This window comes from Monodon monoceros, unplaced genomic scaffold (genome assembly GCF_005190385.1).
Source record: "Monodon monoceros isolate NGI ecotype Baffin Bay Population unplaced genomic scaffold, NGI_Narwhal_1 Super_Scaffold_16, whole genome shotgun sequence".
NCBI classification, from domain to species: domain Eukaryota; kingdom Metazoa; phylum Chordata; class Mammalia; order Artiodactyla; family Monodontidae; genus Monodon; species Monodon monoceros.
In genome coordinates this window covers 39,087,673-39,108,542 of record NW_021703772.1, presented here as the reverse complement: position 1 = coordinate 39,108,542, position 20,870 = coordinate 39,087,673, and the positions used below count along the sequence as shown (strand labels likewise).

At 35.6% G+C, this 20,870-nt stretch overlaps 1 protein-coding gene across 1 annotated transcript in view; it reads right to left on the bottom strand.

Moving 5' to 3' along the window:
- Positions 1 to 20,870, bottom strand: part of DNAH7 (dynein axonemal heavy chain 7) — a 245,609-nt gene that overhangs the window by 136,039 nt on the left and 88,700 nt on the right. Inside the window, exons 23-29 of the mRNA XM_029225556.1 lie at positions 19,926 to 20,138; positions 16,432 to 16,541; positions 12,706 to 12,874; positions 10,331 to 10,433; positions 10,083 to 10,210; positions 2,837 to 3,049; positions 212 to 310 (exon numbers count right to left, since the gene is read on the bottom strand). Coding sequence (XP_029081389.1) covers positions 212 to 310; positions 2,837 to 3,049; positions 10,083 to 10,210; positions 10,331 to 10,433; positions 12,706 to 12,874; positions 16,432 to 16,541; positions 19,926 to 20,138 — 1,035 coding nt within the window. The remainder of the gene's footprint in view (positions 1 to 211; positions 311 to 2,836; positions 3,050 to 10,082; positions 10,211 to 10,330; positions 10,434 to 12,705; positions 12,875 to 16,431; positions 16,542 to 19,925; positions 20,139 to 20,870) is intronic.

Genomic DNA, 20,870 nt, shown 5'->3' with positions numbered 1-20,870 from the left:
AAAAAAAAAAAAAAAAAAAAAGAGTAAAAAGTTATCCAAAACAACAAAGCTAGCTAACACACTTCAAATAAAACAGAATGATCTATGTTTTTCTTTGCCATATCATCGTTTTCTGTAGTGGAAGTTTCTCACAGGGAGTTGCAACCATGGACGCTTGATAAATACATTACTAGAAGAGTTTTGATACATTGTAATAATAAAATGTTCTTACCTCAAAGAGTGGTAAATCATGGGATAAAAATTTTGGTAGATTTACATCAATAATAGATCTAAGCAGAAGAATTTCTTCATTTTCATTTGGATATTTCAGCTGAAAGAAAATATGCTCATAATGATATCTGCAGCTATTAACTGCACCCCCTACATGTTCAGACACACACACGAACACCAGGCCCCAGAGGCAACTTAAGCCCATGCAAAAGTGTTGTTCTTACTTATTTTCATTTAATTGGACTGTTACTAATTTTAGAAACTGATGATTATACTTGGTGAATTTTCTACCAGTTTATAATGAAAACCTAAGTTGAACTGACTACTTTTTCACAGATGCCCTGGGTAAAAAGCTATTGGCCATGAATTCCATATAGTTTGGGAGCTGCCGTTGCCTCTATATTGGGTAAGAGCTTGCTTGTCCTATGCATTCAAGACCAGCAGTGGGTTGGTAAAGTGAAAATAATCATTAAAGATGGGCAATCATTTTTAAAAGATGCACTTACATTTAAAACATATAAACATTCACTCACTCTGCCCATATTTTGGTGCCAAGACCTTTTCTCTGAGGGTAGAGTTTTGGACCATTTTTCTTGTTGGAAAAAAACGCATCAATAATGAATCATCTGCTCTGTCCAGTTTTGTTGTGTTTTGGTTTTGTGTTTTAAAGATGATCATGCTCTTCAGAGATACTTGGGAGACAATCTAAGTGTAGCATCCTTAAAATTTTTAAGGTTTTTTCCCAGTTTTATTCACTTTTCTTATCCATACCTAATTCAAAGTCATTTTTTTTAGCATTTCATCTTTACTGAGTCTTTCTTAAACAATGAACTTACTTTTCATAAAAACAAAACTCTTCTTTTCATGCTCATATACCATCAATTTCATTGACAATTAATTAAATGACATAACGACAGTAACATGTCCGACTGGCTTCAGGGAGTTTTGGGAACAAGCCACCTGACTCTGGGTGAGGAACAGTTCATCTGATAGAAGGTGGGAGGGCAGAGCAGCACGCTGCCTGCTGGCTGCACGCTTAGTACCAGCGCGCTTGAGTGTGATCCCCAGGCAGAGTGGAGAGGGCTCGTTAATACACTAAGTCACTTAAGTAGAAGGTGCTTCAGAAAATTTATGTTAAATTCTAAAAAATCTGGGGTAAACCCAGAGTTTACTAAAAAATCTGGTTGAACCCTCAACTTGTTGCTCATGTCCATAAGATGGTTCAATAATTCACAAAAAAATCTGAACTCAGAAATATTTCTCCCAGCTTCTATACTTTATTCAACATCTTACTCCAAAGCTTCTCCTACCATCATGCATTTAGTTTTCCAGAATCCTCTTCTTTTTCTCTAGAATCTTTCTAATAAATCCCATGCTCCTACTTAACTGGCTTTAACCTTACAAAGTCAGTGATGCCTGGCAATCAAGGTTAGCTGTCTCTAAATTTCCAGGGCCTCCAAAGCCAAAGCTAGTCCTATTCATATGGACTTTGGATCAACCTAACCACATGTAAATTATGAAGTGTCAGAAGTCTCTTTTGTTATCTGAGAGGCTATCATCTTAAAGCAAATGTTTAAATTGCTTTTTGATATAATAGAAACAAACTTCAAAATATTCAAGCCAACACATTCAACAATTTTCAATTAGCTTTTGACAAAGAATGATAGGATTCATTTGCTGCATAACTTTAATAGCTCAATTCCATAGTCAAGATGTCAGTGATGACATATACTAGGACAATGCATTTTCTTTCCCATTATCTGACCACAATGTAATCATGACATGCCAGGTTAATACAAATTGTTGCTTCTAGTTGCATTTGTTTATTACAAAAAAAACACAATGACTTGAAGTCATGTTAAGCTAATGTGAAACAGAATATCACCACTATATATCAGAATTCTTGGTAACATTATCATAGAAGATTAAAATGCATGCCATTGTTTTTAATCACACAAGATATATTTCAAAATCTTTTTCTTCTGCAGTCATGAACATGAAAATTTTATAAGCTCCAAAGCCACAGTTTGCATTTTGCTGTTAATTATAGCCTATCTTGCTTACTTTGATAAAGAACAAATGTACAGTTATATTTTATGTTTCTACAAAAGACTTTCAATGAAAAATTACCCAAGTCTTCAAACATTTTGACTTTTTATCAATATAGTTATGATTTATACCATCTTAAAATGCAAACATTATATTGCCAATCTATTACTGCTAGTCTACAGTTGGCTGCAACTGTGTAATTATATTAAGTAACAATGTCTAGGGGCTTCTGTATATATTTATTAATTATACATAGATTATTTCCTTTAAAGCTATTCAATATATAAATGCTTTCAAAGTATTTCTCAGCAGCAAGGAATTTTACTCCTTAGTAGAACCTAGTTTCATACAGTTAAAATTGTGGAATGGAACTCAAATCACTGATCACACGTCTAAGGTTTTACAAATCATAAAATGTCCTTTTTCACGTGTGCAAATAATTAATTATGTTAGTACGATAACTGAACTTTTTTTCAGTTGATGAAACTAACCAGTTAGTGTAACTCTTGTGAAGACACATGGTCCTGAGATTTATAAACAGGAAATGAATGAGTAAGAAGCCACTTGAGTTTTTTACCTTTAGATTCCCAGCTGCGGTGAGCACTGACTTCACGGCTCTCATTCCATAGTCATAGTGATGTTGTGATGACAACTGCTCTGAACACAGGCGATATGTAGCCACAATCTTTACCGACAGTGGCCGAGCTGTGACAAAGCCACAGGAGTACAGGACTATTTCGGCAATCATGGCATAATCAGGCACCATCATTGCTACTGTCCGAAAGAGTGCCTATGGGAGGGGAGAAAAGGTGCTTTTTGAAAAAGACCATCATGGAGATAAGCCTACTCTTTCCTTCATAGCATGTTACAGTGTTATAGCTTTTCTGCAATAATATTAAGTTACAGTAGCCAGATCATATAGATAAAAACACTTTAAAATGTGACTTCTTGTTATTGTATATAATAACTAGATCATTAACTTTTTATATAAATATGTTTCCTTAAATTATGCTTTGAGAATGCTTCCAATTTCTATCATACCTAGACCTTTGGTGAATTATTAATTTACTTAAGTGTTAAGTATCCATTACGTTCTATTTTTTGTGGGAAGTAACATGCTATAGGGAAAAAGCAGACTATGCTGGGATGTCCAAGAGCCGGGGTTCTCATCTGGGCTGGTGAAAAAGTGCCTGGTGTTGGGAGACTGGGCTTCAAGTGAAGCTCTCTGGCATCTAATTAATTAAATGATTTGGGTCTCATCAGGTAACCCCTAATAACAAGACTATGTTACATAAATGGTGTAATTTGAGATTTTTTTTTTAACATTTTTGAGTCTGCAGTCACCATGTCAGTCTTTCACCAAGCATAATAAAGGGAAGAAACTGAAAATAAGTCCTGGATAATTATTACTAGAGACAAATCAGTTTTCCAAATTCTAAAGATAATTTTTTCCTCATAGTATTTTAAATATTGTGGGACAAATAAATGTTTTGTGATCGAAAGTAAATAGAAAACTGAATAGATTTTAAAAGAATAAATAAGAAAATTTAAGTTTAAAATGTTAGTATGTGTCAGGATTTGCTTCAATAGCTCATATATGAAAACATGGCTTTCTTGTACTAAAGCAGGAGAGCAACAGTGCTCTAGAAAAATGATAATCATATTCAGATAGTGAATAATAATTATAGTAAATGACAATTTACTATAATGCAGACAGTTCAGGCAGTTTATAAATACCTGCTGGGAATTAGCTGAATTACCGAAAACACAAGGCAGATAGAGAATGAGGACATTTTACTTAAGTGAGCTGTTATGACACTAAAGTTGAGAATAAAAGATTTACATCAAGCAAGATCCTTCCAATGTGTTACATTAATTACTAGCTAGAGGCCTTAGTACTGCTATTTTATCAATAAGGTTACCATTCAAGAAAGGCAAGAATAAAATGTTAAAAGTATATAGCATGAGCAAATAATTTGTAACAGAGAAGCTTAAGCAAGTGCTCTAAACCACTACCTACCTGGGAAAAAAGGCTGCAAGAGAATTACTATACACATGGTACCTCTTTTAAAGGGTAGGTTCTCAACAACTTTTTTTTAATGAATAAAATAGAGAATGAATGAATTAACAAATGAGTTAGCTGGTCAATGGCTAGGTTAGGGTGATACAATCTTTCTACAATAGTACAAATTGCTACTAGCTTGGGATCAACATCCAGGTCTGTGTGTCAGGTCTCTGACACACCAGGTACTTTACAAATTCCTATTCACATTCTCTTAGCACTATTAGCAAAGTGGTTGTGGAACACAATGAAACAGACATATCAGTGGCCAAGAGAACAAAAAATAAAGTACGGTACAGAAGTTTCAAGGAGTTATCATGGATTCTTACTTATCACAGAGAAAAGCATCCTCATCAAAATATTTTTTTAGGCCTAAACTGTTATGGTGGTAGACATTCTCATTCATTGATTCTCAAACAGAGTGTGTGAAATACTGATATGATACGGTTTGGGATCTGTCAGAAATAATTTTTCAGTAATAGCAGTAGGTTTAAGGGTAATTTAGTGCTTTAAAAAATTAATTTGGATTCTGGTTTAACCAATGGCATACTTTCTTGAGTGTAAAAAAAAAAAAAAAATGGGAGGGTATAGATCCAGGTAACCTGCCAGGGTTTGAATAAATTCCAGTACATGTAATCAATGTGAGTATTACCCTCCATGTTTACCTCAGCAGAAATAAATGACTGAGAATAGTTATTTTATTGCTTCTGTCCTATAGAGTGGACGAAGAAGGGTGGTACATAAGGAATTACATACACTTTCTAGAGTATGCTTCCAAAGGACTAAATTTTGGAACAACATCAACAACAAAATCTCAAGCAATAACTTCTTACCATTTCTTCCTTTAAGGATTGGAAATAGATTTCATAAATGCGACCTCTTCAGGAATTAGCTAAGTATTAGTTGAGTGAAATGGAGGATTCAGGATCTAGTTCATTTTTTTTCTCTGTACTAATAGGGTGTTTCATGCTACTTACTCTGTGGAAAGCTATGGATCATGTTACTGACTTTGTGACATCAGAAGATCTAGAATACGCCTATTCTCCATACTACCCAAAGCAACCTACAGATTTAATGTGATCTCTATCAAATTACCCATGACATTTTTCACTGAACTAAAACAAATAATCCTAAAATTTATATGGAACCATAAAAGACCCAGAATTGCCAAAGCAATCCTGAGCAAAAAAGAACAAAGCTGGAGGCATAACCCTCCCAGCCTTCAGACAATACTACAAAGCTACAGTAATCAAATAGCATGGTATCAACACAAAAACAGACATAGGAATCAATGGAACAGAACAGAGAGCCTAGAAATAAACCCACACACCTACAGTCAATCTTTGACAAAGGAGGCAAGAATATACAATGGAGAAAAGACAGTCTCTTTAGCAAGTGTATTGGAAAAGTTGGACAGTCACGTGTAAATCAATGACATTATAACAGTGCCTTCAAATCCTACACACACACACACACACACAAAACCCTCAAAATGGCTTAAAAACTTTAATATAAGACAGGACACCACAAAACTCCTAGAAGAAAACATAGGCAAAACGTTCTCGGACATAAATCATAGCAGCATTTTCTTAGGTCAGTCTCCAAGGCGATAGAAACAAAGGCAAAAATAAACAAATAGGAATAAGCAAACTTATAAGCTTTTGTACAGCAAAGGAAACCATAAACAAGACGAAAAGACAACCGTCAGAATGGGAGAAAATATTTGCAAACAGTGCAACCAACGAGGGCTTAACTTCCAAAATATACAAACAGCTCATACAACTCAATAACAAAAAAAGCAAACCACCCAATCAAAAAATCAGCAGAAGACTTAAACATTTCTCCAAAGAAGACATACATATGGCCATCAGACACCTGAAAAGATGCTTAACTTCGCTAATTATTAGAGAAATGCAAATCAAAACTACAATGAGGTACCCCCTCACACCAGTCGGAATGGTCATCATTAAAAAGTCTACAAATAATAAATGCTGGAGAGGGTGTGGAGAAAAGGGAACCCTCCTGCACTGTTGGTGGGAATGTAAATTGGTACAGCCACTATGGAAAACAGTATGGAGGTTCCTCAAAAAACTAAAAAGAGATTTATCATATCATCTAGCATTTCCATTCCTGGGCATTTATCTGGGAAAAAAACCCAGAAGTTCTAATTCAAGAAGATACATGCACTCCAATGTTCACAGCAGCACTATTTACAATAGCCAAGACATGGAAACTACTCAAGTGCCCATCAACAGATGACTGGTTTAAGAAGATGTGGTATATATGCATATACGCAATGGAATATTACTCGGCCATAAAAAAGAATGAAATAATGCCATCTGCAACAACATGTATGGACCTAGAGATTATCACACTCAGTGAAGTAGGTCAGAAAGAGAAAGAAAAATATCATGATATAACTTATATGTGGAATCTAAAATATGACACAAATGAACCTATCTACAAAACAGAAACAGACTTACAGACATAGAAAACAAACTTACATTTACCAAAGGGGAAATGGGTGGGGGAGAGAAGAGGGATAAATTAGGACTTTGGGATTAGTAGATACAAACTACTATATATAAAATAGATAAACAACAAGGCCCTACTGTATAGCACAGGGAACTATATTCAATATCCTGTAATAAACCATAATGAAAAAGAATATGAAAAAGATATATAAATACACACATACATATACATATATATAAATGGAATCACTCTGCTATACATCAGAAAGTAACACAACATTGTAAATCAGCTATACTTCAATTTAAAAAATAGGGTAAGTCTATTTTACCATTGCTTCTAACATTTAACTATTCTGAAATGATTACTGATTCTTCAGAATAGTTTTAATATTAAATACAGCTTCTCTAAAGTGGAGATGTGTTTAAGAAATTGCTCTACTATGCAGGTTTTACCTAGATGTACAAGATGTCAAAACTTGAGTCTTTCTTCATGACATGATACATAGCAGTTACCGAAGTATGCATGATCTGCCCAATAATTTACAAAGGAAATACACACAATTCTTGAACCTTCCCATTTACTTGTAGATCATAAAGCATTTGAGAGAATAAGGAAGGAGGGAGGATTTGTAAAAAGACTTCCATCGAAGGGAGGTTTCCTTATGCTGTGAGTCTGCATAAGCCCCCCTCCTCACTCCCAAGTTCAGTAAGAGTTTGATGGGTATCACCCTGTTGGGGGGGAATATAGATTGGTGCCTGACTCATGCCTGAGAAAGCAAAAGTAGCCTGGGGCAGCAAGATCACAGTGGCCTTCACTCCCACAGTCTGTTGGGACAGAAGATGCATGAGATATACACGATAAGGGAGAGAGAGAGCGAAGTTGGGGCCATTTTAAGTCCTCCCCAAGATTCCCTCTGGCAAAGTGAGAGCTCTCCAACAGCAAAATCTACATGGAATCATCCATCAGCGATCCACGCAGAGTGGAGGGAATGACAACTAGAGAAACAGATTCCATCACTCAAAGTCTCAGGAGTTCCAAGCGGAGAGACCTAACAGGAGTCCCTGTAGAACCCATGGACACGTGCAGGATAGAAAGATGCAGCTGTAAACCTCTGCCAGCTCCAGGGGCTGGACCCAGATGGTCTTATCTGAACTGTATGTATGTTCGGTGGCTGACTGCTAGCTTAGAGGATGAGTATGAATTTGTCAGGCAGGACAGTGGTGGCTCAGCAGAGCACTCAAGAGAGGGTAAACAGCATGTGCAAAGGCATGGGACCTTCAGAGGCTAGTGAGGCCTGTGTGACAGGGAGGTGCAGGGAGCTGGTGGTACAGACGCAACTGGGTCTAATGCCAAAGCTCTTGCAGATCAGGCCAAGAAATTTGAATTTTTTTTCCTGTGGGCAAAAGGAGCCTGGTGGTTTTTTAAGTCTGGAAATTATATGATTAGATTTCTTCTGACAACACAGGTAGCATTACAATGGGGAATTCATTATAATGAATTTCAGTAGGGACTCTTGGTGACAGGTGAGCTGCTGCAATAAGACACACAAGAGAAGACTGAAGAGGGCTGGGAGCAAGGCGTGGCCGTGGGGCTGGACGGGAGCAGCAGGCGTAATAAGACTTACGAAATAGGATTTTGCTGGTTTTGGTAACCGGCTGAATCACTGCGTGAAGAAGAGAGAAGCGTCGAGGATGACTCTGAAGACTGATGATAATACTCTCTGGGCCTCAGCAGGCTTTTAAAAAATAGTATATCTATCTATCTATCTATCTCTCTTTCATTTCAGACTAAGACATTTTTTTCAAAATTGTTAGGTATTTCCATATGTACTTGAAAACAGATATTCTATAGCAGCTCTAACCAAGAAGACTGCACAAAAGGAACAACGAAAACAACAAAAAGCTATCAGAATTTGAGAGCAGTTTTTGGCCTAAAATAGAAGGAAAATACCCCAAGAACCCCAAGGTGAATATTTTGACACTGTTTCAACACTCACAATAAATAAAACATGGAAAAGTCTGCATGGGGCATTAACAGACTCAACTAATACTGGTCCCAGCTTTTTATGATTAGCTACTCACAGATGTTTGCCTTTACAAATATTTATGTATTCAGATTGATCCTACTGAATAAAAGGAAAACATGAGTGAATAAAAGTACTGCTACAAAAAGAGCTTTCCAAATGTGTATCCCAATAAAAAGTTGCAAAATGCTTCTTTGATGAAGGAGGATTTACCAGTTTCTATTTTTAAATCACACCATCCTTCACAAAGGCAAAGTACTAAAACATCACGTCTAACATATAAAAGTGTATGGAATAAAAATACCACAAAAATACTTGGCAGCAGTGAGTCCAATCAAAAGTGTTTTCGATGGAAAAGTACCTCAACTAGTCTGAGAAGCTGTCGTTCTAAAAATGTGGATAGTGGAAGGAATGCAGGATTTAGAGTCAGAAGACTTGGTTTTGGATCCGCAATTATCACTGCATTATTCTTCAACATTTTCTCTCTATGTGCTAGCCATAAACATGCAATTCACCAGAAAAGGATATAGAATGTCTAACAAAGATATGGGGAAAATGTCATATTTCACGAATAATTAAAGAAGTTTGTTTTTTAAATGAAGATTCTAGTCTATTCAATTAGCAAACTGTTTTGTTCTTACAAAAAACTACTGCTGGGTATTAAGGAGAATTGAGAATTGATATAGGATATAAATTGTTTCAACCTCTGTTGGAAGGCAATTTAGCAACACAGCTCTTGGTCTTATGACTCTCCTAAGGAAGTATCTTAAAATAGAGAAAAGCCTTAAGTAAAAATTGCTCATTGCAATATTATCTATAATGAAGGAAAACTAAATGTCAAACAGTAAGCACAGTTCAATAAATTTATTTACAGTTTGAATTATGTTCATAAAGATAGGAAAATGCTCATATTATAATATTAACTTGAAAAAAACCTCAGAATTCACAATTTTCTGATTTCAGCATTTAAAATTGAGGAATACAGTATAGTAAGCAGTAGAATGGGTACCTTTCTCAATATTTCCTATGTCTTCTAATTTGTATAATTACCACGAATTTTAAAATAGAAGTTTTGGAAATTGCATAGCTATTTTTTAAAAGTACTCAAAGCTTTAAAATTATTTTCTAAAACAGTTGTCTAAAATGTAACATCTAAAAGCAAAAATTTTACATAAAATTCAAGAACAGCATGTGCTTTCTTTTTATATATTAACTGTGTTAATCACAGAAAGGAAATCGATGATATAATTGCCTTTTCTGTACCTTCAGATTATCCGGAAGTTCTGATCGCCCAGCATATCCAGGGTTCATTGTTATAAAGACAGCGCACGTGGGGTCAAGTTTTAGTTCAGTTCCTTCAAACACTAGTAAATCCACACCTGCATTAATACCTGTGAGTAATCAAGAATGAAATGACTTAGCAATTCCACATATAAATGGGACTGGTGCCATTCATTACCTCCTATATTTCTACTGTTTTCACACAATGCAGAGATAAACTAGTCCATTACCTCTTTGGAGAGTAAGAATTTGTTGAGCAACCACAGACAGTACTTCCAAATCAATTCTGTTAAACTCATCAAAGCAAGCCCAGGCTCCACAAGATAACAGTCCCTGGGAGAAAAGATCAATGAAAATTTTCAATTTTATCTGATTGAATATTACATTGAAATTTGTTATTTTCACCTCATCTTTTCGCGGATTTAATATCCTATCAAGGAAATTGCTTATTCACCCTTATCTTTAAAGCTTTAAAGACGGCTTATTCTTTTATTACCAATTCATTATTCTGCATGAACAAAGAGTTCAATCAACTGGAAAATTTTCCAATTGATTTTTTTTTTTTACTTTGTGTGTATATCTTTTGCCATTTAGATGTATATCTATAATTTCATAGCCTTTCTTGCTTTTTATTTACAAACTGATTTTATTTGCTTTTTCCTTATGGACTCCATAGAATGGATTGTAATAATCCTTTAAATAAGATGACTTCTGTTGCCAATGAGACTACTCTCCGGCCTGAGCACCTTAATGACCAACTAACACCGTTTGAGGCACTAGCTTGCAGTTCTAACTCACAGATACCTCATAAGTATGTGCCATTTGGTCATAAGGAAAAACTGGAAAATCAAGCTTGAGTAGCTGAGTCCAAATGTGGACTAACTTTAAAAAATCAATGCAAAAATATGCATTGAATGTACATTCTATAGATTGCATATGTATGTATGTGTGTTTCACTGAGTACCTAGTATATGCCAGGCATGATGCACGGCACTTTGTATATATCTTTTATGCAAGGAAACTAAGGCTATATCACATAAGATGTTAAGTATCAATAATTAGTACAATGCCATACATCTAATAGCGGCTGATCTTGGATTTGTGTACAGTTCAATCTATTGAAACACACTGGATTAAACATGAATGGCATGCAATCAAAGAGTAGTACATTTTCATTATTTAGAGAAGACTCTATGACTTAGAAATCTAATACACGATAAAATAAAAGGATTAGAAATCACAGAACAGAATGCTTATGAAGTCACATGTTCAAACAGTTATACAGATTGTGAGGTTCTTAATAGTAAGACCTATGTCTTTTTTATTTTGTACCCCCATTATTCAGCATGATCCTAACACAAAGTGTCCATATGATCAATACTTAGCAATAATCAAATTTAATATTATAAGTATATGAATCTATATCAAAGAATTAAGAATATCATTATATAGATTTGAAAACTTAGCACATACCAGACTTTTCTTTAAACATTTAGGAATATAGTGGCTATTCAAACTACACATAGAATCTTTTAGATTTGCTGTTTATTTCTTTAATCATTACAGCAAGGTTGTATATCATGATAGAGGATGATTAAAATAGTTACTGGTCACTCAAATGTTTTCTTCATATGTTATTCATTATAATATTTTCTTTTATTTTATTCTAATTGTTTCAGCATCACAAATGTAGAGACTTTTTATGCTCCAAATCTATTATAAAATGACTAGGCCATACTTCAGGGAGGAATAGTTTACTGTATGGGGTAGGGTTGTTATATTCCTTTTTGTTAGTTTGTGTATTTTTTTTTTTAATGTTAGCTTTTTCTGGAGATACTTTTGAAAAGGATTACAGAATCTTTAAAATGTACTTTGAAAAGTATAGAAAAATAGAAATCAAATAAACAAATAAGTAGAGCCCATAATCCCACACGGATAATTTTGTGTTCAACTGTACCACCTAATATTTTAAGGAATAACAGGCTGTAGCAACAAAGCACTAAAATGACCAGATGTTCATAGGTTACACTGATGAACTTAGGGACTTTATACTTTTAACTCCCCTTTTTGCAATCTTACAGACTTATAAGAGTGGGAATCTGACTCAGAATAAAAAAAAAACAAAAGAAGGATTTCAAGTTCACCAAAAAGATTAACAAAAAAACAAAAGAAAGATTTCAGGTTCACCAAAAAGATTAATCAGAATGTGTCTATAAAAGTAAACCACTGAACTTGTTAATGATTAATGAACTTGTTAATATTAACTTGTTAATACCAAGATCTACTGGACAAAGAAGTCTTTAGATACCACAATTTCTACATGATGCAGTGGTTCTCAAACTTCTAGCTGTCCAGTATACTGGAGGGACACCACTCATTCATTTCTATCAGTAATACTGACCCATTATAGCAAGGACTGGAGGTAGAGCTCCTTCTCAAATAAGCTTTTGATATAACCCTACTTCTCTCGAGAATTACTGAGATAATACTTTAACTTTAACTTTGCTTAAACTACAGTAAATCTTTTACTTTCATCAAATTATGTTTCATTATGAACAGCCTTTCTGAGAAGTTATCATATCGCAAATGACGAGTCAACTCAAACCTTAAAGAATTTTCCTAAAGCCAGATAATCCAACCCATCAGAACAGTTGAAAACAACACATTGTTTGGCTACAGCTTTGGCTAAATCTTTTGTAGTTTCAGTCTTTCCAGTTCCAGCTGGCCCCTCAGGTGCTCCTCCAAGGTGCAGATGAAGGGCTCCAAATAAGGTTCTGAAATATAATAAACGATATTTGTTGAATAATGTGATTTTTATATACATTCTGAAAAGAGGAAAAATTTAAGCTGAGAGCCAAATTTTCCACTTTCCCATCAATAATTCCTTCCTTCCTACTAGTCTATGAAAATCTTTGGGCACTACTTTTTTCTGTTATTATGTTTTACTTCTGAATAGCTGTATATATGACAAAAGCAGAACAAATTCACTTTTGAAATTCAGTGCTGACTTCTGGTCAATACGGAGAATTCAGCTGACCCTGAGTCACCCAGTCCCCCTACTGCAAGCATATGGAAATGCTACATAAAAGAAAAATATAACAACCTTTGAAATATATAGCCATTTTTGAACGAATGAAAAGGAAATTATCAATGAAGAGGGAATGCATAGCTGGAAAAGTAATTAGGTGCTAGAGCTGTAGAGGTGCACATTGGTTTGGAATTTGCATATAAACACAAGTGTATTTATACCCACATAGAAAATAAATCCTTAGAACTGAGCAAGCTGAGGAGCTGGAATGGATTCACTATTTAAAGCTAGAAGACTTGAAAGGCTGCCTTGTGTGTAAATGGGAACTAAAATTACTCCAGCAACCTACTCAAGAGACAAAGAAGAGTCAACTAAGGAAGAGACAGGAAGCTTACCCTTCATACAGTGCCCAACGAGAAACCTACATTTCACGGAGGGTGGGATCCAGTTCCCATTACTGATGGGCCATGAACCCAAAATGAGAAATTAACATTAAAATTTTGTTCTGAAAACCCTAGAGCCCTCCACAGAGATAAATGTAAAACTGCTCCACATGGACACCTCCACAGCTGAGAAAATGTAAGACTACACGGGGAAACAACCCCTACTAAATTTAGCTCACAGCTAAAACTGGAAAGAGAGATCAGAATTAAGAATCAGACTTGCAGTGACAAAGGCAGTTGGACAATCGTCTGGGAGGGTTACTGCACATATGGCACTCTGCCTTCTTTGGTATCCTAGCAATTTTTTTAAAATAAGATTTTAAATAAAAAGCAATACACATTGGCCTTCCCTGGTGGCGCAGTGGTTGAGAGTCCACCTGCCAATGTTCGTGCCCCGGTCCAGGAAGATCCCACATGCTGCAGAGTGGCTAGGCCCGTGAGCCATGGCCGCTGAGCCTGCGCGTCCGGAGCCTATGCTCCGCAACGGTAGAGGCCACAACAGTGAGAGGCCCACGTACCTCCAAAAAAAAAGCAATACACATCATAAAATTGTGGGGAAAAGCAGAAGCCAATCTCATAAGAGAGGCAACATGGAATCTAGCAATGAAAAATACAATCACTGAACTTTTGAAAACTCAGTAAACAGAATAAATAGCAGAGAAAACCTAAAGAAACAGAATTATGCACTAGAAGATAAATATGAGGAAATCACCCAGGGAGAGAGGTCAACTATAAGAAAAGTTAAAGACATAGAAGAAAGAAGGAAGAGAATGGGGAAAAGGCAAAATTCAAAAAACAATGGCTAAGAATTTGCCAGAGTTAAAGATATTAATTGAAAAAGTCCCAAGTAGGATAAATAAAAACTCATGCACATCTAGTAACATCCAGTGAACATCAACAATAAAGAGAAAACCTTAGAAACTACAATGGAGAAAATTACCTATAAAGGAATAATAATTAGAATAACAGAATACTCAGCAGGAGCGATGAATGCCAGTAGAATATCTTTGGAGAGCTGAAGGAAAATTACTGTTCATCTACAGTTTTATACCTAGCTAATCTATCATTTAATAATCTAGTGAAGACTAAAAAAAAAAAAAAGAGAAGAAGAAGAAGAGAAAGAGGCAATTTTAGATAAACACTGGTATAGCTCACTACTTGCAGAGCCTCACTTGAACAATTACTGAAAGCTATTGCCTAGTAAGGAGAAAAATTAAACCAGAAATCAGACAAAGAAAGAAGCAATGGCAAGTAAAGACACTGATAAAAGTTTTGGTAAACCTACATAAATATTAGTTGTAAAAAAATGTGTAACGGTATATAAACACAGGTCGTTCTGTGTTAGAATTTTGACTAAAACCCCAAGCTGAGAGCTTTAAAATATTTAAAGTCAAGAGAATGCCTGCAGCTTCTCCTGATGGCAGAGTAGGAGAAAACAGGGACGGTAAGAAAGATCCACTCTTACTGATGGCAAAACAAATGTGTGTATCATCTGGCCAGATCTAGATCCCACTGGAAGGGAACCAGATTTGAGTCAAGCTGAATGGGACCCTGTGCAGGAGGCCCATGTAGAATCAGAGGAGACCCCAGAAAGAGGGTCAGTGTGTGGTGGACCTCAGCAGAGGCTGAAGCAAAAGTCACCAGCAGCCAGCCAGAGAAGGCATTTTCTGCAGGTGGGAGAAGCAGGTGACTGCAGACTCCCAAAGAACCCACATAAACATCCCCTGGGAGATCTGGTACATCTAGACTTGTGCCATCAAGGAAGGCACTAAACAGCCAAGAGATATTTGTCACCCAAGACACCTGTCACCTATAAACCTAACTCTCCCTTTCCTTCTCCTCTCCTCCATCAACCCCCAACACTAGAGGAGCTAAAAGATGAGCTATTGAGGGATGAATGCAAAGGACAGGGACAAAAATGACAAAAGACTGACCACATTTACCTTCCCAAATGCAGGCCATGAGCTTGAGTCAAGCTCGAGCTGGAAGGGAAGGGATGTTTTAAACTGGCTGAAAAATAGTAATTTTCATTTTAGACCTAAATGGACTTTTAGTACCTGAAAATAATAACACTATTCATTAACATATTAAAGGTGCCAGAAAGAGTAGGAATCTACCTTAGATTTCACCCAGAAATGGGAAAAATATTTGATAGAGCAAGTTTAAAAGAATGGTGATAAAAAAGAACAAAATTGCTTTCTGCTTGCATCCTGAGACTGGTTTCGTCAATAAACTACTTACAGTTGAGAAAATGAAAAAAACAAAGTTTAATTTAGTATTTGGCAATAATTTGGAGTATGGCAGATGGGACCTTGGCATTAAACATAAAGGTCTTTTATTATTCAGAAGGACAATAAAAAACAATGTACATGTAAATACCTATGAGATATCTGATGGAGATATCCAGCAGGCATGTGTGTGGAGAAACTTAACAGGAGAGAGACCTTGGCTGGCGATACAGGTTTGGGGATCTTCAGAATGTAGGCTGTTAAAGCCTAAGAATGGAGGAGGGCATTCAGGAAACCATGACGCATGAAACAAAACAATACATGAAAACAGAATTCTAGAAAATTCCTTGGAGAAGGAAGAAGGATGTCTCAAATGATCCGAAAGGAAGAGTCAGAAGTTTCAAGAAAGGAGAAATGAACAAAGTAAAAAAATAACAGAAACGCCTGATAATACTTAGAGTTCTAGAGCTGAGAGGAAGACGCCAGCAAAGAAAGAAATTGAAGGTCATGTTAAGACAAGAATTAAGGGTCTAGGCAAAGATAACAGAGGATACACTTGGTGCTTAAAAAATTGAGTAATTTAGGAGTGAGTGAAAGTTGTTCCAATTAGATCTTTAAATTAATGAGTTTACCTGTAACACCTGTCAGTGAGTGGAGTAATAACCAGCCTAGGAGAATTACCCAGATATTCATATCCATATCGTAAACCAGCATTAATCATCTTTGTTTCTAAATGATTGTCCTAGTACAAATCAGATAAAATGAAGTTAGCTTAAATAATAAAAATTTAAATAATATGAAACCTCAAGCTCTTAAATAATAGCCATGTAAAAAACAACTTTAAATTTCACTTTTCAGGCATCATTTAATTCAGTAGAAGAATTCAATATCTAATTTCCTTGGATAAGTAATTGAAGTCACTGGCTTCAATTTTCCCCATAGAACAACTTTGGGAAATGTATTTATTCTTTACCTCTCTTTTCTTTTTTTAAACTTGCTAACACTATTTTATTAAGGTATAATTGACATACAACATTATATTAGTTTTAGGGTACAACATAATGATTCCATATTTATATTTATTGCAAAATGATCACCATAATAAGTCAACATCCCTCACCATACATAGTTAGAATTTTTTTCTTGTGAGGAGAACTTTTAAGACCTACTTTTCGCAACTTTCAAGCATGCAATACAGTATTATTAACTACAGTTGCCATGCTGTATATTACATCCCCATGAATTACTTATTTTATGACTGGAAGTTTTGACCTTTTGACTCCTTTCACCCATTTCTCTCACCTTCCCTACCCTCACCTCCAGGCAACCCCCAATCTGTTCTCTGTATCTCTCAGCTTGTTTTTTATTTTTATTTTATTTTGTTTTTTAGATTCCACATATAAGTGAGATCACATGGTATCTGTCTTTCTCTGACTTATTTCACTTAGTATAATGCCTTCAAGGTCCATTCATGCTGCTGTAAATGTCAATATTTCATTTTTTATGGCTTAGTATTCTATTACATATATATATATATATATATATATATATACATATATCACATCTTCTTTAACCATTCATCCATCAATGAACATTTAGTTTGTTTCCATATCTTGGCTGTTGTAAAAAAAAATAATGCAATTAACATGGGTGTGCATATATCTTTTTGAGTTAAGTGTTTCTGTTTTCTTCAGATAAATACCCAGAAGAGGAATTGCTGGATCATACGGTAGTTCTATTTTTAAAGTTTTTTTGAGGAGTCTCCATACTGTTTTCCATAGTGGCTGCACCAATTTACATTCCCACCAAAAGTACATGAGGGTTCCCTTTCTTCCAAATCCTTGCCAAGATGTGTTACCTCTTATCTTTTTGAGAACAGCCATTCTACCAGGTGTGAGATGATATCCCATTGTGGTTTTGATTTGCATTTTCCTGACAATTAGTGACGTTGAGCATCTTTTCATGTGCCTGTTGGCCATCTGTATGTCTTCTTTAGAAAACTGTCTATTCAGATTCTCTGCCCATTATTTATTTATTTGTTTAAGTGTCCAAGAGGTGCTTTATTTATTTATTTAACATCTTTATTGGAGTATAATTGCTTTACAATGGTGTGTTAGTTTCTGCTTTATAACAAAGTGAATCAGCTATAATATACATATACCCCCATATCTCCTCCCTCTTACGTCTCCCTACCACCCTCCCTATCCCAGCCCTCTAGGTGGTCACAAAGCACAGAGCTGATCTCCCTGGGCTATGCGGCTGCTTCTGCCCATTTTTTAATCAGATTTTTTTTGCTATTGAGTTGCATCTGTTCCTTATCTATTTTGGATTTAACCTCTTATCAGATATATAATTTGCAAATATTTTCTCCTATTCAGTAGGTTGCCTTCTCAATTTGTTGATGCTTTACTTTGATGTGCAGAAGCTTGATACAGTCCCACTTGTTTATTTTTGCTTTTACTGCCTTTGCTTTTGATGTCAAATTCAAAAAATCACCAAGACCAATGTAAAGGAGCTTACCACCTACGTTTTCTTGGAATTTTATGGTTTCAAGTCTTACATTCAAGTCTTTAATCCATTTTGAGTTAATTTGGGGGTATGATGTAAGATAGTGATCCAATTTCATTCTTTTGCATGTGGCTGTCCAGTTTTCCCAACACCATTTATTAAATGTCCTTTCCCCATTTATATTCTTGGCTCCTTTGTTGTAAAGTAATTGACCATATATGTGTATGTTTATTTCTGGACTCTTTATTCTTTTCCAATGATCTATGTGTCTCTTTTTATGCCAATACCATACTGGTTTGATTACTTTAGCTCTGGTAGTATAATCTGAAATCAGGGAGTGTGATGCCTCCAGCTTTGTTCTTCTTTCTCAAGACTGCTTTGGCTATTTGGGGTCTTTTTTGTTTCCGTAAAAAAATATTAGGATTGTTTGTTCTATTTTTGTGAAAAATGCCATTGGAATTTTGAGAGAAATTGCACTAAGTCTGTAGATTGCTTTGGGTAGTATGGACATTTTAACAATGTTGATTCTTCCAATCCATGAACACAGATCCTTCCATTTATTTGTGTCTTCTTCAATTTCTTTCATCAGTGTCTTATAGTTTTCAGTTTATAGGTCTTTCACCTTCTTGGGTAAATTTATTCCTAGGTTATTTTATTCTTTTTGAGCAATTGTAAATTGGATTGTTTTCTTACTCTTTTTGATAGTTCATTATTCTCCTATATTTTCAATCATTTGTTCAACTTGTTTTCACTGTAGAGGGAGTATTATCATCATCACCATTTTACAGATAAGGAAGCAGGTGCCTGAAGAGAGTAGGTAACTTGCCCAAGTCACACAACTGGTAAGGGGAGGATGTAGCACTTGAAACAATCAGTCTACAGTCTGAGCTCCTAACCACTGTACTCACGGCCTCATATGGTTTTCCAGGGTTCTGGTTCTTGTAACTCTTCTCTTCCCACTCCATACCTCCCAAAGCCTTTCACAAAAGTGAATATGATAACTTCTGAGTCTCTATCTCCAATCCTCAGCTCTCTCTTCCCATTCTCAGCAGGCCCAGCCTTGTTCACTGTACTGTTCCTGTTCCTCCTGCCTTCCTGATGGTGACTGACATCACCAACTACATAGATCCCCTGATAAAAACCTTCCTCCAGATCATGTTTCTGGTTAGTTCAATTGATCAACAAGAGGAAAGTTTAATGACTAAATCATACTAAAACAGTCTGATTTGTACACTCTTTAGATGCATCAGGAATCTAAGAACACAATTATAAACTGATTAGTTTCAACATTTTACAGATTCAGCAAGCATAATGACTAATTTCAAATGAGTAATTTTTTATAATTACTCATAGTTTGTGTGCATCTATATATGTATGTGTATTTCTATGTAACTATACATTTGGATACAGATATAAACACAGTTTTCAAACACTTGACATATAGTTTTTGGCTGCCTTAATCTTCAATCTGGAGAATGCTTTTTAGGTATAGTCAGCCATCAGCTAAAATCCTAAAATCCTATATTACTGATACTATTTCTCATGTGAGCTAGCAAGCACAAATTGTATACCTGTGAGCTGAAATTGCTGAGTAATAACATTCAGTGATATTACTTACTTGCCAATAGTACCTAAGCTGACTTAACCATTCAAACTCAGAGTCATCACTAACTTTCTTTTTAACAAGTGTTGTGAGAACATCTCTAGCATGGACATCCAGCACCACGAGGGCTCCCAGAGTAACACGATTCTGCTTGGACAATTTGCCACGAACCAAGGTGACAATATCATCAATTTGTTTGTTACATTTTTCCAAGTATTGCTCAAGAGACTGAAAGAAAATAAGATATAATTACTCAGTGTGATCAGAATCCTTTTGAACAAAAAATTTTTGACCTAGCATGTATACAGAGTATTTTCTACATTTTTATTATAATTTTCCATATGACATAACTTAAAAATAATCAAAAAAATTTTTTTACTACAAAAGTATTAGGTGAACAAGCTCAATCAGGCCAGACATAGTTGACATACATGGTTTGCGCCTACCCAACATTCCCTCCTTTCCATTTCTGCTCTTGTATGCTCTTGTGGTTTTGTGAGCTGTCAATCATATTGCCCCATCTCCAAGGCAACATGAAGGAGGGCATGTGTGACCCAACCAGAGCCAATCACAGTTCTTTCCAGGGACTGCTATACAGATGGGAAGAAAAGTGCTTTTCACTAGGCTTGGGAGACTCTCAGAATGCCAATCCGAAGCTACTGAAAGCCTTCACCCCACTGCAGAAAAAAGCCTGACAGAGACCAGTAGAGATGAAAAATAGACAATAAAAGAGAAACTGCAGCAGTGATGAAGCCCTGAGATCCTGATTCCAAATGCTCTACCTTAGATCTCATGAATCCTTCTAGTACTCCTGTGTGAGCTTCTGAGTAGGATTTGTGCCACTTGAAATGTAAAGATCCTAAAAAACAAAACAGCTAACATTTTAGTTTACGGTGAGCTAAGGCCAGTTCTAAGGATCAGGCTCTTTTGGGAAGGGTCTCTTTTCTGGTGGGTAAATCT